Source organism: Antechinus flavipes, chromosome 2 (genome assembly GCF_016432865.1).
Source record: "Antechinus flavipes isolate AdamAnt ecotype Samford, QLD, Australia chromosome 2, AdamAnt_v2, whole genome shotgun sequence".
NCBI classification, from domain to species: Eukaryota; Metazoa; Chordata; class Mammalia; order Dasyuromorphia; family Dasyuridae; genus Antechinus; species Antechinus flavipes.
The window spans coordinates 637675796-637702773 of NC_067399.1; the positions used below are offsets into that span (position 1 = coordinate 637675796).

At 52.0% G+C, this 26978-nt stretch overlaps 2 protein-coding genes across 3 annotated transcripts; one reads left to right on the forward strand and one right to left on the reverse strand.

The window, feature by feature from the left end:
• The first annotated feature begins 7073 nt into the window (after nucleotides 1-7073).
• Nucleotides 7074-21500, forward strand: DNAJB12 (DnaJ heat shock protein family (Hsp40) member B12). 2 transcript variants are annotated; one of them, XM_051982178.1, is made up of 9 exons: nucleotides 7074-7450; nucleotides 12742-12916; nucleotides 14231-14376; nucleotides 16273-16458; nucleotides 16561-16640; nucleotides 17017-17126; nucleotides 17488-17660; nucleotides 18388-18539; nucleotides 19565-21500. In XM_051982178.1, the coding sequence occupies exons 1-8, from the start codon at nucleotides 7318-7320 to the stop codon at nucleotides 18507-18509; spliced, it is 1125 nt and encodes a 374-aa protein (XP_051838138.1). In that variant the 5' UTR covers nucleotides 7074-7317; the 3' UTR covers nucleotides 18510-18539; nucleotides 19565-21500. The 2 variants fall into 2 exon arrangements, with proteins under 2 accessions (XP_051838138.1, XP_051838137.1); XM_051982177.1 differs by having other exon boundaries at nucleotides 7217-7450; nucleotides 18388-18533.
• Nucleotides 19985-23600, reverse strand: LOC127551937 (translation initiation factor IF-2-like). Its single transcript, XM_051982179.1, has 2 exons — nucleotides 22596-23600; nucleotides 19985-22043 (listed from the first exon to the last, which is right to left on the reverse strand). The coding sequence occupies exons 1-2, from the start codon at nucleotides 23469-23471 to the stop codon at nucleotides 22029-22031; spliced, it is 891 nt and encodes a 296-aa protein (XP_051838139.1). The 5' UTR covers nucleotides 23472-23600; the 3' UTR covers nucleotides 19985-22028.
• Between the last annotated feature and the right edge of the window lie 3378 nt (nucleotides 23601-26978).

Below are 26978 nucleotides of genomic sequence, written 5' to 3' on the forward strand. Positions count from 1 at the left end.
GAAGAGACTGGAAGGAGGGATGTCAGTCGGAAGGGTGTTGCAGTAATTTAGGCGAGGGGGGGAAGAGGCTGAAGGTGAGTAACTGATCAGCTTGGGGCACGAAGGGCCGGAATGTGGAGGACACTTCTAAGGTTGCACAGCAGGAGGTGGCCAAGATTCTAGGGCAGAGATGGTCCCATCCTACCCAGACCCTCCATGGGGCACAGAATGCCCGGAGGAGGAGACTTGGAGGCCTGGCCCATTCCTTGTACTTATGCAGCCATTAAGCTCAGCTAATCAGGGGACCCTGACTTCTCTCCTACCTGGAAGCCCCTTGGCCACACCTCCCTGGGAGAAGCCCAGAGAAGCAACTTGAATTTGACTTAAGAGCTGCAGATCATAAACTGAGAACTGAAAGGGCCAATCCTTCTTGTCAGGTGAAAAACCAAGTCCAAAAATACGGACTTCCTGGAATTCTAGATCAAGAGCTAGAAGACACCTCAGGGGCCAATCTAGTCCCATCCCCTCTTTTTACAGGTGAGGAAACAAATGTACAGTTAAGTGACAAGATCATACAGGTAACATCAGAGCCAGGATTTGAACCGAGGTCCTGTTTCAGAATCCAGCAATCAACCAAATTATTGTCTCTCATTTTTGTCTTACATCCAATATTTATGAGGCAGATGGTAGATGCTCAAAAAAAAAATTGCTGGTTAATTTTCCACTTGCCCTTTTCCCACAAATACAAAGGAGGATCTCAGATTTTTCTACAAATAGATATTTATATATTTTGCATCACAAATATTCCCAGCTTCCTATCTTGTCCCAAGTATTCATTGTCTATTTAGACCTGGAACAAAAGATTTATTAACCCAATAGAAGCCTAATTCAATAATAATCAACAGGAAACTTTGGCCAAAGGAAAAATAAACCATTACCTGGGTGGAATGACTCGGGGGAAATCATTTACTTTCTCTCTGGAATATTTAGGGCAAAGATTTGTGGATTTGCCCCATTGTGCCCAGAAGCCAAGTCAAATGATCATTTTTGTTTAGTTACTAATCCGCACCATGCCTGCCCCAAAACAATTTATTTTCCAGGGATCTCCAGTGGTTGGTTTGTCATTCCATGGGCCCAAGAATGGAATTAGGCTTCAAAACTTCCATTAGTCAAGGGGTAATGTGAAATAGTGGAAAGAGCACTAAGGTTGAAATCAATGAAAAGGCAATCCTTTTTTAATAAATACTTTCCCCCAGACACATGCAAATATACATATTTTGCCAAAAGGTACCTTTATTTAGGAGAAGAGATTACAGACAAAATGAAGAGGTGAAATAGGCACCAGGAGTGGTAAACATGAAACAAACTGGGAGAGCAAAAGGGTTAGCAAGTTAAGAGGTTTGAATGAAGTCATTAAACGACTATATTATTATAAATGCTATTTAGATATGAGTGTGCCATTGACTGGTGGGTGAAATCCATAGAGAAGTTTAGCAGACTGACCAGTTAACTATATTAAGGAGAAAGACATCATTAAAGGGAAGACACTATGAGGAGGATAAAAGCACCTCATAAATCCTGAAAAGGACTAGCGAAAGATAATTTTTAACATCCATTTTTAAAACATTCATTTAGACATTTTAAAATGTCTGACTATACAAAACATATTACCATATTAGTCACATGAAAGGAGAAACAGACCCAAAGGAAAAAAAATTGAGAAAAAATACAAAAAGTGAAAAATAGTTTGTTGATCTGAATTTAAACTCTTCAGTTCTTTCTCTGGAAATAGAATTTTTTCATCATGAGTCCTTTGGAATTATCTTGGATCACTATATTGCTGAAAATAGCTAATGTATTCACATTCATCAGTATGTAGTAGTATTGCTGTACACAATGTCCTCTTGGTTCTGCTCATTTGCTTTCCAGGTTTTTCTGAAATCTCCCTGCTGACCATTTAGATAAACATACAGTGCAACTTCTTCAGCAGGATTCCCCGAGTGATGGGCTTCCCCTCAATTTCCAATTCTTTGTCAACACAAAAACAGCTGCTATATTTTTATACAAATAGGTCCTACCTCCCCCAGCCACTTTTTTAATCTCTTTGAGATAAGAGATCTAATAATTGTAGTGGTAATTGCTGGCTCAAAGGGTATGCAGAGTTTGATAGTCCAAACTGCTCTCCAGAAAGGTTGCATCAGTTTACTTTACAACTCCACCAACAGTGTATCAGTGTCCCAATTTTTCCATATTCCCTTAACATTTATTATTTTCCTTTTCTGTCACAATAACTAATCTGATAGGTGAAATGGTACCTCAGAGTTATTTTAATTTGTACTTCTCTAATCAATAGTGAATTAGAGCACTGAAAAGGCAATTCTTAAAAGAAACAAAATTGACAAAACACATAAAAAATGTTCAAGTCAAATGTTCAAATCAAAAAATGCCCATATCGAAAATTAGGGTTTACAACCTCCATGTTGGATCAGGACATCCAAAGGTAACCTGATGTCAAATTGGCAAAAGCAATAAAAGCTGACAATTCAGTGATGACAACCAACCAAGAGGCACACAGGTATCGTGCTGGTAGAGCTCTGAATGGGTTCAATCATTCTAGAAAGTATTACAGACTTGTGCTCAGTAGTCCCACCACCAGTCCCACACATGCCCCAAGTTGATGGGTGAAAAAAAGACCTACAGCTACAAAAACACACTATTTGTAACAGCAAAAAAAATATAAACAAACTAATTATCTGGCCACCGAAAGGCTAAATAAATCATGGCAATACTATGATGCAATGAAAAATGGAAAGGTGGTTTGACATATTGGATAGAGTCAGTCTTGAGTCAGAGAAACTTGGGTTCAGCTCAACCCATATGACCCTGGACAAGTCCCAACCCTTGATCCTCAGTTTCCCTATCTTTTCAACTGTAAAATGAGAGAACTGAACAAAAGGAGTCCCTTACAGCTCCTGAGTTAAACTCTATAATCTTGGAATTAGCTGTCTGACCCATACAGGCTTTGTGCCACTAAGTAATCCACAACCCCCTAGTTCCATAGGCAATTCTACAAAACATTTTCAGATATGCTTGGATATAAAAGTAGGCAGGAGATAATAGTGGAGAGTGTTGAGCTGAAATCAGGAAGTCTACCTAGACTGCTTCAGAGATCTTACTAGCTGGGAGATCCTGGGCAAGGTAATTAAGCTCTCTGCCTCAGATTCCCCATCTACAAAACTGGGATAATAGCATCTGCTTTCCTGACTCAAGATAAAATATATGAGATATGTATGTGTATTTTGCAAACCTTAAATCACTGCATATATAAATATATATACAAACATACATACACACACACACACATATACAAACATATATATATGCTAACATGAAGAGAAATACATGTAGATACAACAAATGTAAATGCTAGCCATCATTTCTAAATTATGCTAAAATAGTAGCAGCATTAACTATTTGAGGTAAGGAAGGAGTGCATTCCAGGCACCAAGGCCATTTGGCAGCAGCATAAAATGAATGGAGTCGCATGGAACAGATCTGGAAGGTACAATGGAGCCAGACAAGCAAGAGCTGTAAATGCCAGCCTCAGTTTGGATGGAAATGCAGAGAGAAGAGGCAGCCATTGAAGATTCTTGAGCAGGGCAGTCACCACTCCATACCTGAGCTTTGGCAAAGTCCCTCTCTGATAGTTGTGAGGACTGGAAGACGTCAGAAGACTGCAATAATCCAGGTGAGGGTGATGGTTGAGTGGAGAAAAAGGGATGAGTGAGAGGAATGATGTGAAGATAGGCTCAATGGAAGACATAAGGGGCAGTGATGAGGAAGACACTTCTAAGGTTGCAAACTAGGAGGTCGCCATGATTCCAGGGCAAAGATGGTCCAGGTTATGTGAACTAAAGGGAGTTGTCTACAAGGACTCTGTCCAGGCCCACCTTCTCTTCGACCTCTGTACTGTTCTACTTGATGATTTCCTCAGCTCCCATGGTTTCAATTCAGATCTCTATGTTTATCATTCTCAGATTTGCTTATTCAGCCCCTTTTATCCTACAGAATTGAATTTCCAATTGACACCTGTGTGTGCATATCAATGTGTGTATGTGGGTATACACAGGTATATATATATACACATATATTTGTACATACTTGTCTGCATGTTATCACCCCCACTTGACTGTGAGATCCTCAGAGGAGGGATTATCTTTTGCTGGTTTTTGTATTCCTTATATTTAACACAAAGCCTGGCACTTAATACTCATTGGCTGACTGAATAATGGGAAGGAGTTCCCAAAAACCCAATTAAATCACAGGTCTGGACAAAATGTTAATAAGGATTCAACAGAAACAATACTGTATAACTCTTACAAAGTCTTTTGAAGAGTTAAAAAAAAAAATTGAACCAAAAGAACTATGTGAACACACAGAAAAGTACCCCAAAAAGGACTGAGAAAATATAGTGTGATATCCTGAGAGTTAAAGGACAGGAGGGAAGAGGGGGATCCACCCTCAGAATCTAATGGTCCATTTTTTCTGATTTCTAGGGTCGTATTAGGGAAGGTGTGGAATTGTTATAGGTCTCCAAAAGTCTCTTCTGAAAAGTCTCTAAGCTTTGTGGGGGGGCACTCCAAATAGGAACCTCAATACCATTGTCTTAATTCTGAGATTTCAATCCAATTCACCCCCCTTTCTCTTATATGTAAGTTCTTTGAGGACAGGGACTGTTTTTGCCAAATTGCCTTCCCACTCTAATATTTGAAACAGTTAACTAATTGATTCTTTTTACTTTGTAGTGTGAAGGTGAACCTGGGCCAGACAAGGGCCAGCTTTAATTGGGAAGGTCTCCTCTCTCCAGCTAAAAAATAACTCTTCTAGTCATTCCGCTGGTTAATATTCATTTGAATTAAGGTCTTACTCTTTTAGAATGCAAATACCTATCAATCATTTATACCATAGTGTTAATTAATCATAAAGCCCAAACAGCTACCAATTAATACATTAATTCAGCAAATTTATTAAGGCCTATATTAAGTGCAAAGGCTACACAGATACAAATAACAGTCCTATCATTGAAGCTTACATCCTATAAGGTGGAATATAAGCTCATTAAAAACTAAGAGAAGGGAAATTTGATTTGAAATGAAACATAATTTTTAAGCCTTAAATAATTTGAAAGAGGGAAAACCTGAACCAAGTCCTTTAGCAGGAACCTGGAACTGCCCAGAGAATAATAAAGCAGAGAGAAGAAAAGATAGGTATTGAACAAAGCATAGATTGATTCCAACTACATGTAATTTTGCTGATGCTGTTTTTGATAATTCTGTGACCTATGTATGTCCTGCATAAACTAAATTATGACTTTTCCAATGAGGATCCACTGAGGAATCTTCTTTGACCTGTTCATACCTGGGAATCTTCTTTTCCCAAAGAACAAAATTCTGTTCAATCCTTTCCTTAGTCTCAGATTAGGTATAATCTTATCCAATGAAATAAAAGTCTTGTTTCTAGAGAAAAAAAGCACAGTCCTCACCCTGTTTATTTCTTCAACAAATGCTCACCTTGAATCCTTCTATGTATAAGGCACCATGCTAAGCGGAAGGCATCAAGAGGTAAAAGCAACCCCTTGTATAACTATCTAGAAACAAAATAGAAAGAAGAAATGCAATAAGGTTCCAAGTGCAACTCAGAGGATGGAGTTATTCAGAAATTATTCATCACAGTGGAGGAAATGGGGGAAATGGGAGGAAAAAGTGGGAGAATTTAGAGGTAAAGTCTGAGTTTAAGGAATGGCAAGTAGTCCAGTTTATTTTAAAGGGAAGTTGTGACTAGAGCAGCACTCAGATCTGAGAAATGCAAAGGCAGAAAAATTTGGTAACGTTTTTCACACCCAGAATGTTCTTTCCTCATTTCTAGGCCATCCTCTCCAGCTGTCAAACTGATTTTTCTAAATTGCAAGTGATCATGTCATCCTCCTAATTAAAGAACTCCTGTAAGTCCCTATCACCTCTAGGATCAAATACAGAATCCTCCCCTTGGGGTACAAAGTCCTTCATCACCAGCTTCATCCTTTATCTTTCTAGTCTTTTCAAATATACTCTTTGATCCAGTGATATCAACATTGTGGTTCTTCTCATAAGAAACTCCATCTCCTAACTTCAAGCATTTTCTTTGGTTGTCCCTCAGGTCTGGAATACTCTCCCTCCTCTGTCTCCGAGCTTCCTTCAGTCCCAGCTAACCCTCCCACCTTCTACAAGGAACTTTCCCTGATCCCCAATGTCAGGGCCTTCCGCCCGTTACCTCCAATTTTCCTATCTGTCTGTCTGTCTGTCTGTATCTTGCTTGTACATAGCTGTCGAATGGCTCTATTCCTCCGTTAAAATAGAAGCTCCTTGGGAATACGAGTTGGCTTTATACTGACATCCTGGGGACCCATCGAAGGACCCATCAAAGGACCCCTAATGTTTGTTAATCGACTGATCGCTAAGGAAACAAGTCCCTCTCTGGCTTCAACACTTCCCATGACTTCCTATGGCCTCTGGGTAAAACGCAAACGGCCCACATCAGCATTTATCACCTTCCAAGTCTGGCCTCGGCCCCTCCGAACAGATTTCACACCCACGGACCCCCCTTCCCTGCCTCACTCCAGCCTTCCGCCTGCCCCGGATTCCCCGGGCCCATCTCTACCACTTGGAATCCTAGGCTTTTCCGGGTCGCCCTCATGTTTCGCCCCCAATTCTCTTGCGTGTAACTGTTCCGATGCTGAGGGCAGCACAGCGGGGCAGAGGCACCAAGATGTGGGTTCGCCTCTGGCCTCTCGCCAGTCCGGGCTGGGCGCCTCTCGAGAGCCGCGTCAGTAACTCGGAGGCGCGGTCTGTCAGGGGCAGCCCAGCTCGGCCTGGCACAGGTGCCCCAGGGCAGGCTGACTCAACGCTTCCTGAAGGCAGGGCAGTACTTCCCTTCGTCCTAGAGGTCCGTCACCATGCTGGGCTTCAAGTGATCGCAGGCAGAAGGGTCCGTACAAAGTGACCACAAGGTCCATTGGGTACGAGCTAAGGATTCGGAAAACTACGGTTCGGAGAGGGAGAAGGAAGCCGTGGCCCCGGCCGCCGAAAGCCCCGCGGGCTGCCCACTCCGGGGGCCAGGCCCCCTCCCGCCGGCTCCTCACCGGCCTTGGGCGCAGAAGGCCGCAGCTGGGAACAGGGTGTTGTGACGTCATCTCTCTGCGCCGCCACCGCCCCCCCCACTTTCCTACGCGCCGGTCGCTGGCGAAACCCGCCTTCCCCACCGGCCTCCGTCCGCCTCCCTGCCTCGCGCCCCGGTTCCGCCATGGAATCCAATAAAGATGAAGCCGAGCGCTGTATCACCATCGCCCTCAGCGCCATCAAGAGCCGCCAACCCGAGCGGGCACTGCGCTTCCTGGAGAAGGCACAGAGGCTTTACCCGACTCCAAGGGTGCGCGGTGAGTGTGCGGCGGCGCCGACGGGCAGGACAGGCGGTCAGGGGCCGGGGCACGGTGGAGTGGGTATGAGGGACGCGAGGAAAAGGGAACGGACCGAAAGAAACGGCTGAAGGGGCTGGGGGAGGGGGGTCGGGGACAGCAAGGCCCGGCCGCGCCTGCGCACTGGCGCGCGCGGGAGGCTGCTGGGAGCTGTAGTCCGCCGACTCAGCTACTTCGGCACCTGCTACGGTTGGAAAACTGAGACGGGGGGAAGGGGGGAGAAGGATCCGCCGCGGAACTGTGCGCGCGGGGCATCTCGGAACATGAAGTTTCCGCGGAGTGAGGCTGCTCTCTCCCTGGCATTTCATGGGGTGAAGGGGCAGGTCAGCAAGGCATAGCCGAACTACATTTCCCAGAGAGCGTCGCGGCGAAGGGGTGCCAATGACTGATTTGGGAAAGGGATTAATTACAGTGCTGGCATAGAGAGATAAACCCATTTCTTTGGGAGTGGGAGGAGTCGGCCCGGCCACGGGAAGGGCGCACTTTTCCGCGCCCCCTCCCCCCCTTCCCGTCCCGTCTAACCAGCTCCCTAGGCTCTGACATCTGCAGGCAAGCCCAAGGCCGAGTGCCCAGGCTTCCTTGCTTGTGCCCCCCTTCATTGGGGCTTCCCCGTTTATCCCGCCTGAGTCTTGTTAGTGGTCTGCTGTTTACCTACTGTCTCTTCCCCTTCTTCCCCTTACTTATGACTGTGAGCTCCTTGAGAACCAGGGCAATCTTTGCTTTTCTCTGTATCCTCAAGAATTAGCACCTGTCACATAGTAGGTGCTTACGTGACTGACTGTGAACCAAACCAACCCTTTTCCTCCCTGAGCTCTGACCTACCCAATGTAAGGGCCAGCAGTGAAGAAGACTGGGGGAGGGGGGTTAGCAGTTCCCTTCAGGAAGAGGTTGCATCTAGAAATGGACAGCAAAGGAGTGAGACCCTCACCTCCACCTATGCTCCCCCTTTTTCTCTTCAGCCTAAACTTTCAAGTGCCACAAGAAATGCTAAAGTCCTAGAGGAGAACATCCTGCAGGATGGATTCTCCAGGGAGAATTTATGGAAGGACATGGACTAGTAATCTTAGGGAATGCGATGGGTGTGATATGTGCTTTAATGCAGAAGGAAGGCCAACAATTATCTGATAGCTCCAGGGAAGTTTCAGGGATAAAGATCCCTTGGTGTAAGCCTTCCACCGGGAAATGGATGGCTCCATCAGAAGACCAGAAGAATATAAAGCTACTCTTAATCTAGGAACTCTCCCCTCACATATTAGCAGTCTCCAAAGTTTTGGCAGCAGAGAGGCTCTAGACTTTTGGACTTAACTGTTTGTCATGCTTGTACGAGTTGACCTTTAAGCCTGCTTGCTGTCTTGGGAGTCTGCCCCAAGCCAGTCTACTGAAAATCCAGAGGGGTGCGTTCTGGGAAGCTCCCTGTGAAATGGGTCCGCCAGTCAAAGCTAGACTTGATGGCATTGCTCACAGCAGAGAAGCTGGACCAGATTAAAACGTAGGTTGGAAATATTTAGCAAACTAAAACATAGATATTAATAAGTGCTTTTTTTTAAGTCACTGTGCAGTCCATAAGGATCCTTATACATGTTTAGTAGCCCTCACTGACCTATGATGCTGCTGCTGTCCTTGTCCTCTAAAATGCTGTTACCTGCCCCTCATGCACCGGTGACTAGGAAGAAAAAGAGAACCAGAAAAACTGAAGACCCCAAAATAGTCTCTGTTTGCTGCTTCCTGATTGTCTCACTAACTTGGAACCTCAGCCTCTTGAGAAACCGCCTTAGAGACCAGCTCTATCCTCATGATGTTTTGCTCTCCCCTCTTCCATCAGTAAAAGTTGTCATTTCTCAGATTCAGTCAGTGTGCCATCTCACTACCATGAAGCAGGTTTAAATTGGCTTACACTGCAGAGATGGCAAGTAAAGCCTCCTCTGTAACTATCAATCTCTCCCATCTACAGCATTTCACCCAGTTGGCAAGTGTGTAGGACTAGTTTTGACCTGTGGAAGAAAATTCTTGAACAGAGAAAGCTGGAGTTTTGAAATATAGCACATTTGAATACCTTAGAAACTTTATGGATAAAAGCATATTCACACTCTTTACAGAAATCTATCGAGTATTAATCCAGCTTTTTTCAAAACAGGTTTTTTTTGTTTTTTTTTTACCATTTTATAGTACATAGAGAAAGAGACAAGATCTATTGGGAAGATTCAGGACTTTTTTAAAGCATTTGTGATTGTGTCTCACATCTGACATCACAAGCAGAAATGCAGATTTTATGGAAGATGCATGAGACAAATTTTCCTACATCTTTCAGAAAAGGGGTAGGATGAGGATCCAGACAGTTAAGTGGTAGGTGTCTCAAATAGACACAGCCTATTGAAATAAAGGATAGGCTTTTTGGACTACTGAAACATATCCCCTCAACTCTTGAGATTCTGTGGTTCTGCTGCCACAAGATCACAAGAAATCTACATTAAATATTTCCTTCACCATCTGTGAAAGCAAGAAACATGCTTTCCCCAAATGTTGGTATCTCTCTAGGGCCAAGGACCCAATGCAGTCCTTGCCTTCAGCACTGGGTTTTGAGGAACCCGATGCATCCCTGGCTTTGGCTGTGGGTGTCTTCAATGTAGGAAGTGAGTCAGGGAGTGCTCTGCATGCAGGGCTCCTAACAGATGCCCTGAGAAACAGCTCTAGCATCCTGGATACAAACTCTTCTTGTGTAATATTGCCTTATCACCTGGTCCCTAAAAATACAGGCTCATGAGAGCATTGGCCTAAAATATTTCCAGAGAAATTGAGGGTTGGAGACAGAAGAAAGATTGCCTGGTTTAACCATTCAGTCTACAAGTGTCGGGACCAGACTGTGATAAGTGCTGTGGGTACAAAGGCACTGGCCTCAAGCAGTTCACATTTGAATAGAGGAGCACCCAATAGAATTGGGTTGGAATTAAGAAATCTGAGCTTGATTTCCGGCTGTGTCACACCTGAGTTGTGACAGGGAAGGGTCATATTTCCACACAATTTCTGCTTTTGTTAGCCTGGGGAGAATGGCTGAAACATGCAAGGGTACTAATGTACTTCAGCATTCTGTGCAAGAGGCAGTGTTGTCTGTCTATTGGCGGGAACCTTGCTGAGTCAACACACACACCGTTAAGAACTTGTTGTAAAGTCTCAAAGCAGGTTGCCATCCTCATATCTTTGTGCTTGGAATGAAGAAGCTTCTATCAAAAATAGTTGGAACTGTGGCCATAACTTAGAGGTCACAAGTGAGACAAAGTTGTGAGCCCCAAGTCTTTAAATTTGTCTTTTCCCCAGATGGAAGGACTCCTCACTTAACTGCCCAAACCTTGTTCAGCTACTTCCATTTTCACCTCTTCCTTCTGAGGTAGACTCCCCGGTAACTTAGCGCAAATCTCCTCCTACCCAGCCTTGACAGAGCCAGCCTATAATAGTGGCCCTTTTTGGTTTCCCAACTGCTGCTCAGTGGGTTATGTTTACTGAAACATCCTAGTTCTGCCTCTTAGAATCTGAAGCATCACTCTGCCCTCCCCCCCAGTTCTCCTCATCTGTCAAGCAAAAGGACTCTTATGTGCCCTTCAAGCCCCAAATCCCAAGATCTCCCCTTGTCAGCCATTCAGATTAGCTACAGGGCCCTCTGACCCCCTGGCATGGAGCATGTGTGGCAGCTCCTTCTTACAAAGCTTACCACAACAGGAGCACTAAGCAGTGCTAAGCTTAAGGCTTGGATCCCTCTTCTTCCCCTTAGACTGCTAAGTTCTGTGTGTTCCCACAGACTGCCAGGCCTCCTGTGAGCAGGGTCACAGCCCTTCCCTCCTTTATACACCCTCTTTTCTGCACTCCCTCCTCAAATGCACCAGAGCCAGCAGCATATTGAATCTAGAGAATCCTTGGCATTGAAGAGCCAGCTCTAAGATGCCAAATCAACTTTTCAGTGTTTTTTTTTTCTCTTCCTGTCCTCTCTTACCAACCAACCCAACTATCCCTTCCCACCCCCAAAAGCCTGTACTGTTTCTCACCTTCAGGTCACAGCTAGAATCAAAGTGATTTAAGAGTTTGAAACAAAAGAGATACTTCTGTAAAGAAATCTAAGTGAAAGCTAAACATCAATCTGCTGATTTCCCTGAACCATATTCAGTCAAAAAAAAAGTCAAAAGAATAGAAAAAATGAGAGGGACAAAAACAAAACAAAACAAAAAATCCCACCAAGTTTAAAGGAAAAGAAACAGAGACCAGAAAGTTACAGAACAAGTAGCTTTCTACTTGTGATTCTGGGAATATCAATTGAAATAACAATACCAGTTTCCATATTGGGTTAGTTGAGTCCTTTGGTACCAATCATTTTGATACATCCATTTCATCTATTTTAGTAGCATAAAGAAGGCAGGAATTTATTAGTATTATTTAAGTACCTTCTATTTGTTACATTTCAGTTAAAAAGTGACTTCGGCTGTAAAAGGCCTGAAAAGAAGTAAAGAAATTTTTACTCCATTGGACTTTTTTTTTCCCTTTTGCTGTACTAATTCTATATGTAGAAAAGAAGCAGAGCCCCAAACAGAGAACAGTGGAAGTTGAAAAATCCAAGAAAGTCTCCCTTGTTCCTTATGGCCACTGCCTATTCAGAATGTTATATAGTGTTTCTGAGTTTTCAAATTATCGTAATAACAAAAGTATCGTAAAAACAAAGTCCATGAGGACTTTGAACTAAGATTGTGCTGGAAATCCTAAATGCCACAGTGAAATTGCTTGGTGCTTGGGATTGGCCAAACTGGAGTCAAATGATTGGTTTATTGGTAACACGTCTGAAGAAGGAAAGATTCCAGGTTTTAGAAGGCATAAGAAAGAAGCCTTACTTGACTTTGGGGGTTGAGAAGTAGTTTTAAGAATAATAGTAACCTTTCCATCATTTCTATAACTGGTCCAGGTAAAGTGGAATTACTCTTGATCAGTTCCGATAGTGGAATTGCATCTGTGATCGAAAGCGTCTCAATTCCTAAAAGAGTGACTAGCCGCCATACACACTGCCCTACCACCACGGGGCATAAGGCATAAGGCAGCTACTCGTCCTGACTCGGCCCTGGGAGTGGAGGGGAGCCACGCCTGCGGGACTGAGGCGCTGGACCTTCTCGGTGGCCCCTCTTCCTCATGGGCCCTTGTGCCTGGGAACATGGAGCACGTTTTAGGTTGTAAGAGTTTCATAAAATCTTGACACTTTTTTCTTTCTCTACTTTGCTCAGCATTGATTGAATCTCTCACCCAGAATGGACAGACCTCTCATGGCCAGGCCAGGCCAAAAGACACAGCCAGTTCTCACCGGAAAACAGGTGGGGGAGAAACTCCTTCTGCCAATGGTGAGGCTGGTGGAGAGGGCACGAAAGGCTACACACAGGACCAGGTGGAAGCTGTGAAAAGGTGGGGAGCATGGCTGGGTAGTCCAGTGGACTTCACGTTTGTGAAGGAGTCCTCTTGCATTGTTTCCTGAAGCCTCCATAGCCAGTGTCCACTTGGGTATGGAGAATGAGACCCTGTAAGACAGTTACAGTCCCCCATGACCATACACGTACCAAGAACCTCGGGTAGCTCCGTGGAACGTGGATGGAAAAGCCTTCTGAGACTGTCTCAGAGCACAGCCCAATCCCAATGAGCCCCTGATTGGCGGTCACCCGTAAGAGACATTGACTAAAACCACGTAAATCCCCTCGACAACCTCCTCCCAACGTCCCTGGTGTCTCGGCCAGCCATCCCCATTCGGACATCTCTGTCAGAGAAGGGGCTGAATCTTCCCACTCCTTTCTCTTCTCTCCCTTCTTGCTCTCCCCCCACCAAACTACGGAGGGCGGGAGCTGATGTCAGCCCTCTTCTGTTAGGTCAGTGTAGAACTGGGAGGCGGAAACCGGAGGATGGGGGTGGAAGCCCTGAGTTCAGGTCCCAGTCCTTTGGGGCAGATTCCATGACCTCTCTGAGCCTCTCTCCCGCTATCAAAGGAAGCGGATCACACTTGTGTGCTTTACTCCCTGGGGTTTTTGTGAGGATTAAGGGAGATGGTAGAGACAAAAACGCTTTGTTTTCTGGGAAGAAAGGATTCTGTGAGTGTGAGATTTACTGTTCGATGGAGGGTAAAATAGAGGAGGGCTGGCAAGGCTCCATCATTGCCCACCTCAGCGTTACTAAGTGATTCCTGGGAGGAGACTGTCCTCTGGCGGTTCTTTGTTCCCCTCCTAGGATCACCCATCAGCCTCCTCACGCTCACCCCAGATTTCCCTCCGCTTATCCAGATGCTGAGGATAACGCAGGGCTGGGGAAGCCTAGGCCAGGAATCCAGGCCAATGTTAAAATTCGCTTCCAAATAAAAATTTCTACTAAACGTCCTTTTAAACCCTGAGGCTGGAGGTCTGGTCCGAGCCCAAGGCCTGTGCTTCACCGTTACTGAGTGCGTTGGAATTCCAGGGTTTTCACGTGAAGGCCGGGGGGGGGGGGGGGGGGGGAAGGGGGGGGTCCCTTGGGATCCCTTGGGATTGTCTTTACAATTCCACCAGCTCCTTTGACTTGAAAGAAGAGTTGGACCTTTACCCCGCTGCCCCGATGTGGTTCTCTCCTCGTGTGAAGGAGGCGGTCACGGCCACAGAGAAGGGCGGGTGGGCCTCGGAACCCTCGGGACGGCCCCGCTGCCCAGGAGGCGGTGTGGGAGAGGGGGATCTTCACCCCCGTCTCCCCTCTCTTCTCCAGGGTGAAGCAGTGCAAAGACTACTACGAGATCCTGGGGGTGAGCAGGGAAGCCTCGGAAGAAGACCTGAAGAAGGCCTACCGAAAGCTGGCGCTCAAGTTTCACCCGGACAAGAACCACGCCCCTGGTGCCACCGAGGCTTTTAAAGGTGAGGGCCGGCGCCCCCGCTCGCCCCCTCGGGGCCACGTCTGTGAAGCGCTCCCCGCGTGCGGCCTTTGGGAGGGACGCGCTTCCTGCCCCCCTCCCCCCAGCCGAGTCCCTCCAGGAAGCATTTTCTGATCCCCCGCCTGAGGGGCGGTCGCACAAGCACAGACCCCGGGAGGGAGGGGTTTTTCCCCAATTGAGAGAAACATGGAGAGCTTCCTGGAGGAAGAGACATTTGAGTTGGGTTTCAGTGGACATCCCAGCCATTGGAAAGGCACAAGTGAGGCCCGAGATGCCCCCGGTTGTAGAGGGCCTTGGGTCGGGCCAAAGAGTCCAGCTTTGCTCGCCAGGCGAGATTCCGAGAAGAGAGTGAAATGTGAGAGACGGGAGCCGGCGGGAGGGCACGGAGGCTGGACGGGGGCGAGGGCAGGAGCTGCTGCAGAGAAGGCAGATAGGTTAGGAACCCCCGGAGGGAGCTCAGAAGGCTGGGACGGAGGTTTGGGACTTGGAAGCCTCAGTGGGTCACTGACCAGGTGGAGAAGAAAGCAGCCCGGGGCAGAGCTTGGGGGTCGGGCCGGGGCAGAGCCTGGGGCCGGGCCAGGGCAGAGCTTGGGGGCCGGGCCGGGGCAGAGCCTGGAGCCGGGGCAGAGCCTGGGGGTCGGGTCAGTCGGAGGCAGCAGAGTTTGGTGGCAGGCTGGTGGTGATAGAAGATGCCCAGGATGGTTGGCAGGGTCACCGGGTCACTTTGGGAAGAACAGTGAGCGGCAGAATTCAGACAACAAGGGGTCAAGCAGAGGGGCCAGCAGAGAAGTGGGGCTTCAGAGGGAGCCGGCCGAAGCACCCACTGGTGGCCCCTTCCCAGGGGAGCCGGCCCTGCGTCTGCAGCAGCACGAGGCTGCGAGGGGCAGCTTGCCCTAGTGGGAAGAGGTCCCACCCCCGTGGCCAGCTGGCTCTCATCCGTGGGTCCTGGGCAGCTCCCTAGGGCTCCGAGTGGCAGAAGCGGGTCAGCCCGCACTGATGGGATCACCACTCTGCACCATTCACTTGCATAATGAACGCAGGGAGGAAAGGCGATCCTGGCCACCCCCTCCTGGCCCTCCTCCTCTCCTCCAGGACAGACGTGGCCCCTCCAGCAGCCCCTCTAATCTGCAGCAATCCTTTGAGCTGAAGGCTTAGGGGCAGGAACAGGGCCAGGACACAGGCATCAGGCCAAGGGCCTCTGAGTGAACCCCGGCTTGTGGAGCCCTCGAGCCACCGCTCACCCTTCAGGCAGCGCCCACTGTCCACAATGTCCCCAGACCCCCCGGGGCCCAGAGAAGGCGGGGAGCCTGCCAGCCATGGCCCCTCCTCACTGGCGTTTCTCCATCATTGCGGTCTTTCCCGGGGGTCTTAGCAGCCCCCTTCTCAGGCCAGGTTGGTCTCCAGTGACCACAGCCCTTCGGGCCCCCCAAGAGTAGCACTACCGTCGGATTTGGCCCACCACCCACTGAGCGGAAACAGCGGCAAGGGCAGGATAGAGAAGCTCGGGACAGACCGGGCTCAAAGCCTTTCCCTTGGTCAGTCGGGCGGACACCTTGCCTTGGAGATGCCCGACGGAGGCACAGGAGGGCGCAGGGGTCGTGGCCAGAGCCGCTGAGAGGTCCCGGGCCTGGGCCCGCAGGGGCCTGTTTCAGGGGCAGCTCGGCCTTCCTTCCCAGGCGCGCCCTCCCGTGGCAGCTGGTGGGGGGGCATTGAGAGCCCTGGGAAACCCCGCGGCCTCTCGGCAGGGGCAGCACACACCCAGGCCGAGCCGAGGGCGGTGGGCCGGGGTCCCGGGCGGCCTTGCCCCCCCTCCAGCTTTCCTGAGGCAGCTCTCCTCCGGGACCGGCCTCCCAGCACACCTGACATCTCTCCCTCGCAGCCATCGGGACGGCCTACGCCGTGCTGAGCAACTCTGAGAAGAGGCGGCAGTACGACCAGTTTGGGGATGAGAAGGGCCAGACCGCGCGCCAGGGCCAGGGCCATGGGGACTTCCACCGGGGCTTTGAAGCTGACATCTCCCCTGAAGACCTCTTCAACATGTTCTTTGGTGGCGGCTTTCCTTCCAGTAAGGCTGCTCCCCTTCCCTGTGCTCCCCTTCCCCCTCCCCGTGCTCCCACACACCCCCTTGTACCATGCGGGGCCTGACCGGTCTCCCTCTGGCCCCCAGGCAACATCCACGTCTACAGCAACGGCCGCATGCGGTACACCTACCACCAGAGGCCTGACCGCCGCGAGAACCAGGGGGACGTGAGTGGAGGCTGGGCCGGGGTGGGGGGCAGAGGCAGAGAGGCCGGGCCCACCCCCGCCAGCTGGCCCTCCTTGCCCGTGCTGCTGCCGGCACTACCGAGGCTTGAACGCTGGAGGGAGACACACTCCGCTCCTCTGCCCGCCCCTCCCCCGCAGCTCTGAGCCGGCTTCAGGCGCCTGCTGGGGGGAGGGGCCAGGAGGCTCAGCCCCTCCCCCCCAGCATGTATTAAGCACCTACTGAGTCTGTCTCCAGAAGCGAGGTCTGGTGTTTGTCCCCGGCCAGAAACCCCACAGGGGGCGGCTCTTGGGAAATGGGGGGGTTCCCAGTTAATTTCTCTCTTGGCTTTAAGACTGACTGTGGGTCTCCTCCTCCAAGGGTGGCCTAGGGCTATTTGTCCAGCTGATGCCCATCCTCATCCTGATCATCGTGTCAGCCCTCAGCCAGATGATGGTCTCCAGCCCGCCATACAGCCTCAGCCAAAGACCGTGAGGGCCGCAGCTCCGGGGGAGCGGGAGGCGGGCGGGGCCCATCCTCTCTCCATCAGCCGCTCCCTGCCCACCTGAATCGGCTCTGGGGAACTGGCTCTTTCTGCGGGGCTCCTCCCCCAGGGAAGGGGCTCGCTGGGTTCTCTGTAAGGGGGCCTCTCCTGCTTCCCAGAGCCTTCATTTCTGAGTGACTTGCCCAGCCACGATGGCAGCAGCGCCAGGCCTGGCGTCATCTCCCAGCTCCTCTTCCCCAAACTCCCCAACAGAGAAGGAGCAGCCCCGGGCCCGGCACCGCGGGAGTTGGCTGGCGCGGCCCCGGCGCAGCTCTGGCTCACGCTGCGCCCGTCTGTCTCCGCCGCAGGTCAGTGGGGCACATCCACAGGCGGCTGACTGAGCACCTCAAAGTGCCCTACTTCGTGTCAGACACCTTCGGGGAAGAATTCACCGGCTCCAGCTTAAAGACGGTGGAGCGGAACGTAGAAGACGATTATGTAGCCAACCTCCGGAATAACTGTTGGAAAGAGAAGCAGCAGAGTGAGTGGGAACCCCTGCCCGGCCCTGCCCCCGGGCTCTGCCCCTGCCCCCCCCCCCAGCTCTACCTCTGCCCCTGGGCTCTGCCCCTGCCCAGGCTCTCCCTCTGCCCCTGCCTCTGGGCTCTGCCCCTGCCCCCCGGGCTCTGCCCCTGCCCCCGGGCTCTGCCCCTGCCTCTGGGCTCTGCCCCTGCCCCCGGGCTCTGCCCCTGCCCCCGGGCTCTGCCCCTGCCCCCGGGCTCTGCCCTTTGGTGCCTTTGTCCTCTTCCCTCTAAATCCCTGCTTGGGACCTGTCACTTTAAAGGTAGAGTGTGCAGAGCCAAGGTTGGGCTCACAGGGCAGGACATGGCAGGCTGGGGGGGCTGGGAATGCCCTCACCTTCTGATGCTTTAAAGCTGGGGTGCCCCGGTCTCTCCAGATTTCCCCTCCTCCCGCTGGCGCTCTCAGATCCCTCGATGATCCTCAGTGTGCATCTCGGCTCCAGGGAAGGCCTCCTTCACATCTGAGTCACGGGCTGCCCACCCTTCAGGGCTCTCCCTTGGCGACGGCCTCCCGCCAGCCCGAGAAGCCACATCCCTCCCCACCCTTTAGATCTGTGCCCTGTGACCCCGATCGAGGCTGGTCTTTTCTACTCTTCCTGCGCCGGGCCCTGCAGATTGCAGGCCTAGAGAGAGAGTGGGTCGCCGCACATTGGACACTAGGGACCCCCTAAGACCTCTTCTCTTTTGCAGAAGAAAGTTTACTCTATCGGGCCCGTTACTTCGGAGATACCAGTCTCTACCACAAAGCCCAGAGGATGGGGACCCCAAGCTGTAGCAGATTGTCAGAGGTGCAGGCCTCTCTGCATGGATAGTCAACACCAGACCACCCTGCTGAGGTCCAAGTATGAGCCAGTCGCCCTTTGGGCTTGATCCTGACTAATGGGACCCGGTGCACGTTAGGCGTCCATGGGGAGGTGGGGCCCCCTGCAGAGCCGCGCCTCCGGGCTGGGTCCTCTGGTGACCAGAAGCAGGGGTGGGGGGGAGGAGCTGGGAGCAGAAGCCCAGCAAAGGGGCACCTCATGCCTCCTTGTGGCTGGGGGGCCCAGTCAGAGTCAGGCCCGAGGGTCTGCCCCACGGAGACCCCCAGGTGCCACGATTACTACAGGTTCCAGGCACAGACAATGCCCGCATGGGTCCCTGGTGTTCGGGAGCTAACCTCGGGAAACTGGGAGCCTCTTCTTGGCAGGCCCAGGCTGGTAGATTTAGGTTCACCCTGTCCCCCCAACCGCTGGGCTCTTGCCACTGACCCCCAATGGCAGGGAATTGGCCCTCCCTGCTCCCTGCCCCTCTCCTCTCCCAGAGCCTGCAGCCTGCCGGTGCTTCCATAAGGTCCCCAGTGCTTTCTAGGGCTCTGGCCTGGGTCAGAGGGACGAGGCAGGGCAAGGGGCTCTTGTCCTTTCTTTCCCCCCTGTGCCCAGCAGGGGGCGGGCGAGCAGCAGGGACGGGAGGAGCCGGGGTGGGGCGGAGCGCGGCACCTGGCACCCAGCGGTGCTCCAGCATCTTCACCCCTGGCTGTTCCTCTGGGCTGTGGTCGGAGCAGAGGAACAGAATGTCAGAAGTTCTGGGTCAGATTCAGTGCAGCCGTCACGCCCCAGCCTGTGGCCGGCCCGGGCCTGCCTCTTCCTGCTTTCCACGGCCTCAGAGGCGGTGCTCGGGCAGAGAGGAGCGGGCAGCCCCGGAGGGGCTTCTCTTGGGGCTGGCAGCCCAGCGGGGTGGGCAGCTCCCCCAACAGAAGTAGGCATGGGGTGGCAGCAGCTTAGCTGGGGAGGGGGAGGGGGATGTGTGTGCCCCCGCGTGTGCCCGAGCCTGCAGTACACGCCAGCTCTCCAGGGGGTTGCCAGCCTAACACAACCACTTTCATCCTCAGACTATGAAATACCTGGAGAATTTTCGGTGAAGTGCACTGAGCCAAGTGATGGACATTATATTTAAGGAGTGAAAACCTTAAATTAAAGTGGAATTGGAGGAAGAGCAATGCACAACTGCCCCCTCTCTCACCCAATAAACACAGAAAGCCCTTAGGACAGGCCTGCCCAGCCCCTGAGCTTCTCTCTTCTTCCCAACACCGACTGATCGAGGTTCTGCACTCAGTGCTCGCCTAGGAAACCGCAGCCATGGCAACGAAAGTAGGATTTAAAACTTGCAGCAGATGTGGGGGAGGGGGAGGAGGAGGAGAAGGCGGCTGGGCAGCCCTTCTTCCTCATCTCTCCCAGGCTCCTGGTCACCGCTCACTGGAAGCCTCCCCATCAGCAGCTGGCTAGGAACAAATTTATAGAGGAGGAAGAGATGGGAAAATATATAGGATTTAATTTATAGTTGTGTGTGTGCGCGCGTGTATGTGTGTGTATGCTGCCTAGCCGGATCCCCATAGCTAGGCACGGATGTAGAGACCTATAACTATGCAGGGATCGGGTTAAGTTATTTGGCTGATTGCTCTTCCATTGTAGAGACAGATCTCTTGGGAATCTGCCGGTTCTCCGACTTCTAGAGATTTACCATAGCTGACAGCCAGGGAGCTTCTGATCGCTTGCTTTCCAGTGATTGGATCCCTGGACGCAGGCTTTGGGTTTCGTTTCTGGTTGGTGATTTCTAAGGGCAGAGATAATCGTGACTGAATCAAAGTCTCTAGAACCCTTGGTTTGAGGCTGCAGGGCTTCAGACTGTGCTGGAAGGAAAGGGAGAAAAACGGTCCATTTACCAGGTCTGCTGTGAGCCTCACTTCCTCCCGAAGATCTGGCTCCCCATCCAGAGCTCATCAGTATTTAAATTGATGGAGACCCGTCAAGCCCGCTAGGATGATGGGCAATCAGTGTCCCTGCCCCAATCTTGAACTTAACCCCCACACTGCACCTCAGGGGTCCCCCTTCCCAATGTAGCTTTGCACCACAGAAGCGCAGTCGGGCAACCCTGTCCAGGGGCGACTGTACTAACTGGAGCCCGGTAGGGAAACCTGGCCAAGTTTGGAATGCACTTACCCAGAGGGAAGCTGGGCTGTCCCTCGCCTCCTCTTCCTCCTGCCGCACCTCTCAGTGGCTGAGTGGGCTGCCGCCTCAGAGGTGCCCTCAGCACAGTTCCTGGGCAGCCTTGGCCTGGGGATGCCTGCGCCCGAGGGGCCTGGGCAGAACGGCCATCCTCTCCCGACCGAGCCGCCCGGGACAGCCTCCAAGCAGACCGACCTCACCCAGGATGTCTGACCCACTGGGTCTTTTCTTCCTTCTGCTACGGACTAAAGAGATTCTACTGAATCAGAATGGTTTTCTTATCTTCACTTTATGAAGGAGGATTTTTCTCAAAACAGCTGTTGCTGCCATGGGGAGGGAGGGAGATTTTATTTATTCCCAAAGTTTATACCCAGCCTTTTGAAATCAGCCGTGTTGCCCTGGAATTGAATCTTCCTTTGGCAAAGTGTCACTAAGCCCAAGTTACTCCTAAGCCTTACTTCTCTGCCGATCCTCTCCTTGAGTTTGTTTGGCCTTTTTTTCTTAACTTAAAAAAATAGGGGGTAAGGAGGGGGTCCAGAGGGAGATATACCAGCGGTTCTAAACTGAAGACTCTGCACTCACCACCCTCCACCTGGAGAGATCTCAGTGGAAGGAAACTCAAGAGCAGCCTCAGGTCTGCAGAATGTACCCACTTACCTAGTGACACAGCCCCTCCACCTCTCACCTAGTGATTTCTGAGTCACTCTCCATGGATGGTAGATGCTCGGTGCAATAAAGCATAGCTCCTGAAGGATAACCACAGAGGCTGAATTAGAATTATGAAATTGTACATCTATAAATAAATGTTTATAATGTGAGAGACCCAAGTGTGTTTTGGTGTGTCCTGAGCTCAAGGGTGACTGAGATAAAAATAACAGTCCACCTCACCCAGTTGTAAAGAAAAGTACTTTGTGATCCTGAGAAAGTGGAAGATTTGGGGGTCAAGGAGTTAGATGGACAAGGCTATTGTCATGCCCTTGGAAAACTGGCACCTGAAAATACATCCATGTGCCCGCAGCTGGAGGACAAAATACCTTCATGCCAGAGTGAAATCTTTGGGGGTACATGTGTGGTGGTCACAGCCCACCCCATCCCATTGAGGTCACCTCCTGAAGCGCACCCCCTAACCCTACGCACCGAAGTTCTAAGTGCCCCCGATGCCAATAGCCCGAGTCTTCTCTTTATCCAGCAGGCCATTATTGCCCAGGCCTGGCTGATTTGACCACCAGCGTTCTCTTTTGGGCCTTTTCTGGGGGAGGGGGCACTTTCCAGGCCACATCACATTCCAGGGCCTTTTCTGCCCTGCTGCTGAGTAGGAATATTCTTTTTTCGAAGGGAAAGTCTGAGGAGCTAAAGGAGAAGCAACTGGGAAAGGAGGGGCAAAGAAAATCAGTCCCAGAATCCTTGCGAGTGGAGCAGCAGGCCGGGCCTCCATCTTCCCCTAAATACACACTGCGGGGTTTACAAGGAAAGGCGCCAGGATAGTTCCACCTAAAGAGTACATCTGGTCACTAGGCTGAAGGGGCCCCGGACGCTGCCAGCCCCTCCCCCGACGGAACCCAGACTCCTCGAAGGAGCTCAACGATCCGGTCCCGCGTGGCACCCTCGGAGACGGGCAGCCAGCAAGACCCGTCCGGGCATGTCTGCCAAAAACTCTCCCGGGGCCCCTGACGCTGCCGCCCGTCCGCCCCTTCTCCAGTTCATCGGGCTCCGGCCTTCATTTCTCAACCGAAGAGAAATCGCCCTTCCCATTCCCTCCAGTTCCTCTCCCTCCCTCCCCACCCCGGGCGCTGGGGGGCACTAGTCCTCGGGATTTCTTTCCCAGTCTCGGGCCGGTGGGATGCCCCAGAGCTCTCTCCTCGCCCCGCCCCCCCGCTGCCGGCTCCGCGACTTTCCCAAAGTAACAAATGTTGCAACCTGAGCAAGGGATTCAGGGGAACAGGGCTGCGGCAAAGTCTGCCCCCGGCTCCCGGAGACGGAGCCAGCGCGGACCCGAGGCTGCCGAGAAGCCCCGCCCCGCGCCCGCGCTGGCCAAAGAGACGGCGGAGCAGCGATCGGGCCACCGCTAGGGCCGGCTCTCATTGGCCAGCCGCTCTCCAGGCCCCGCCTCCACACTCCTGGGCACAGCCACAGGTCCCCCGGCAGGGGGGCGCGGGAGGAGGCGGGGAGGGAACCGGCCTTGTTGCTGGGGGAAGGTGGCAGGGACCTCTTTCCCTGGGCAACAGCCCTTCCCCCACCCCCAGTGCACAGCCCCGAGTCCCAACGGGGACAGGAAGGGGTGAGAGCCCGGGGAAAGGTGGCCAGACCCCTCCCCCTCCCAGCCTCAGGCACATCCTCAGGTGGGGGTGGGGGTGACCGGAGGAGGTGGGAGGGTTCAGGGCTGGTTGCTGGGCGAAGGTGGCAAGGTCCTCTCTGCCTGGTTAACAGTCCTCCCCCACCTCCTGCGCGTGATCCGGGCAGGAAGGGGTGAGAGCCCGGGGAAAGACGGCAGGACCCCCTGCATCCCATACATAAGCACGAGTTGGGGGATGGGGTGACAGGGTTGGTTCCGGGCTGACGACGGTCGCCATTAGAAAGGACTTCTTTCCTGGGCCACCACCCCTCCCCCACCTTCCGTAGCCTTGGGTTCCCACGGAGATGAGAGGAGACATAATACGGAGTATTTCTCCCCGGGTCCCCACCCCCAGCCTCCGTGCGCAGCGTGGGGGGAGGAGGCGGCCATCTCTGCCTCCGAAAGGTGACCATGACCTTCGGGCGTTCTCCCGGGTCGCCCCCCGTCCTTGCCCAAGCCATCGCCCCGTCAGAAAGACGAGCCCCATTGCTGGGTAAAGGGGGCAGGACTTGGTCCCACGAGCGCCTTCCCCGAGCTCCAGTGCAGGAGCACGCTGCCGTCTGGGGCTGGGGTCGGAGGGGTACCAGCCCTCGCCCTAGGGCCAGAGGTCAGCTGACTCCCCTCCCCAGGACGCCTTCTGGGCACGGGTCACGCCCCCCCAACGGCAGAACTCCTGAGAGATTGAAATCGAAGCGGATGCTGAGGGTCCCGCCCCCACCCGGTGGTGAGGAGACCGATTTAGATCACGGAGGCTTCCCAGGAATCTGCCCCTCACTAATCTCGTCTGTCTCGGGGCTGGGGAAGGAAAGTAGATGTGGCCTGGAAAGCGCCCCCTCCCCCCGGGCAGGGCGAGCAGCCCGTCTGCCCGGCCCTTTATTCCCCGTTTTATGATCCGGGCTCCCTGCCCAGATGTCTGGGGCCAGGTGCACCAGAAAGTAACTCCAACACTGAGGCCAACGCTGGCTGGCAGCTCGGGGCACTGCCCCGAGCCACACCATCGGATGCCATGGAGGGCGGTTGTAGGCTGATCAGGAAACTGAGGCACCAGGGAGGGCGGCTGTTTTTCAGGAGGGACTCAGTGAGGTGGGAGGAAAGGGTTATAGGTTAGGGTGAAGGGTGACCTCAGCCGCCTCCTGGATCTCCAGCCCTGGCCCCATAGGTGGGGGAGAGGGGGCAGAGTCCCACTCAAGCTCAGCTCCTCTGCCTCCAGAGCCAGGTGTCTTTCTGCAGAGCCCGTAGCATGATGGGAAAGAGCCAACTTCGAACCTAGAAAGCCTGGGAAAAAAGACCCGGGAGGGAGCACTATCTCTGAGACTACCCTCATGGCCCTGGGTCACTTCAGCTCAATTTCCCCATCGGTGAAATGGGGATACTCTTGTTTCCCACTTTAATGGACTCCAATTACCAGGGCTATAAAGTGCTTCGGGGACTTTTAAGGGCTATTATTATTAGTCTGTGACCTTAGGCAAATCTCTTAACCCTTCTGGGCCTGTCAGGTGAAAGAGTTAACAGAGTCCCTGGGGTCCCAGAGTGCTGTGGTCTTTGTGGTTGTTGAAGGGGACAAAAGGGAGGGGATGCCCCGGGCGTGTGCGAATTGGGAGAATTGGACTGAAGTGAGGGAGGGCCATCGGGGCCCAGGGGCCAGATAAAGATCGGGACGGTGGAGGTGGCCCTCACACACTCGCTATAAGGCTTTGGAATCCTAAGGGGATTTTGAGGCACTTGGGAGTCTGCTAGAGTGATTAGAACCCCAATAATGGGCAGCAATCAGGAGACGGTCTCCAAGACCTTTCCACCCCCAGTGATCCTGGAGAATCGCCAAGGAAATCTGTGAGCTGGCTGTCATGGACAAGGGGGAGGCATCCCACCCTGGAGGAGGTCAGATCCTTTTATTGTTTACAGCTCAAGAAGATCTGTGGGCAGCTGTGCCCGCTGGCTAACTGCGCTCTCCCCATATCTCCCCGTCACACCCAGACAACTTTGGGAAAAGGAACAAAGGGCACGGAGGACAGCGCTTTGCAAACAACAATCACAGTCCCGGACAGCTCCCGGTTGCCACCGAGTCCCTGCAGAGTAGGACCCCAGAGAATTCTCCCAATCTCTTGGCAGAGGGAACCCAGGTTCCGAACGGTGCTGGCTCAGGGCCGCAGCTGGTGACGGAGTGAGAGCCGGCCCAGGAGCCAGGAATCCTATCCCGGCGCCAAATCCAGAGAGTGCTGACAGCCCTTTGTAGCCCTTTGGCCACGGAGGAACGACCAGTGCCGCTGGGTGAGCACTTAGTGGATCCCTGCTGTATGAGAAGCACTTTGGTAGGCTCCCAGACAAAAATGAAAGTCTGCCCTCAAGGCAGTTAACCTAGTTACCCCACATAGTTAAAACAGAAAGCTGCCCAAGGAAGGCTAGCCGCCCCCCCACCTTCCCCAGCAGTGTCCCTAACCAGGGCCCCGGACCATCAGCCCTCTGTCTCGGATAATGTGTCATGTTACCCCTCCCGTGCCTCGGTTCAGTTTGTGCTGCTTGTTCCAGGTGGGAAAATTCCTAGTTCGGGCCCTTGCTCCGGCTCCAGTGCCATGCACGGCTCCTCCTTTAATATCACTGCTCCTGACCTTTCTGAGTAGCAGGACCCCTTTTCCTAATATCGGTTATGAATTCTGGACCCATGTCCTGGGAATGTTCTGCAGGGATTGTGGAGACTGGCCGGGTTTCATCCCAGGACCAAGGTTTAAACCCAACCATTCCACGGACCATTGGGGAAGGTTATCTTAACGAGGTGGTACCTGGGGAGAGGGGAGAGAAAACCAGGCTTAGGATGCAGCCTGAGTGAAGGCTCAGGGGCCGGAGCAAGAAGGAGATGGGAGGTGGAAGATGAAATGTCAGAGAACAGCAGGTGTCCGAAGGGGGTTAATGTGAAAGGTATAATGAGCTTTACAAAGGCTTGAGCAAAACAGAAGCCCTTGATTTCTCCATAAATACCCACTGGAGAAATGGGTGGGTGGGGTGAGGAGGTGGATCGATGGATAGAAAAAGGCAGAAGAGAGGGAGGAAGGGGAAAGAGGGGGGATCAGTATACTCTTGTATTTTTGCACTTCAAGCTTCTCCCACAATCTCACCACCAGCCTCTCGAAAGTCTTTCAAACCCTTCTACATCCTGCCATTTCAGGGTAAATCACTGAGGTTAGGCTGGCTCTGGCTGGACTGGTAGTCCAAGCCCCCCACTGAGAACCTAAGCAGATATCAGGTCACTCCCAAAGGTCTGATCCAGGCTGCTGGAGCTGCCCCAGTCCAGGCAATCTCTGGGCTCACAGCTGGATTCTTCCCCGCCCACATCCTTGATTTCTCTCCTGGCCTAAGCCCAGTCCTCTCTGGCAGAAGCACTTAGAGACCCAAGGTTGCCCAAGACCAGCCCCACCCTTCCACCTCCTCACCTTCCAAAAAAGTACCTACTGAATTTTCAAAGGGGAAGTTTGAGATTTCCCTGGGATTTCTGGCTTGAACTTCTGGTCCTGGAACTCAGCATCTTAATGCATTCATGCATTCATTCATTCATTTATTCAGCTATTGAGCACCCACCAAGTAAAAGACCCCTTGGAGCAGAAGGCCAGTAATGGAATTCAACCTAACTTACAATTAAGGGTCTACTGTAGGCAAAGTGGGGATGCCCAAGGATGGCCTGACCAAAAGCTGGGCCAAAGTCAGCAGAACTTGGGTCCATTCACCTTCTATACTGATCCTGGGACCACAGACTTAGAGCTAAACAGGATCTTAGAAGTCACAGGTTCCAAAGCTGTCATTTTACAGAGAACTAGCCAATAAATCACATGGCTTTCCAGGGGTCCACGGACAGATTCAAACTCAAGTTTTCTTAACTGTAAGCTCAGCCCTCCAGACACCCCCAGACCCAACTCCCCCTAAACTTAAGGGCAGTTGCCTATCTTGTACCAGGAGAAGGGAATTTCCTCACCAGGAGC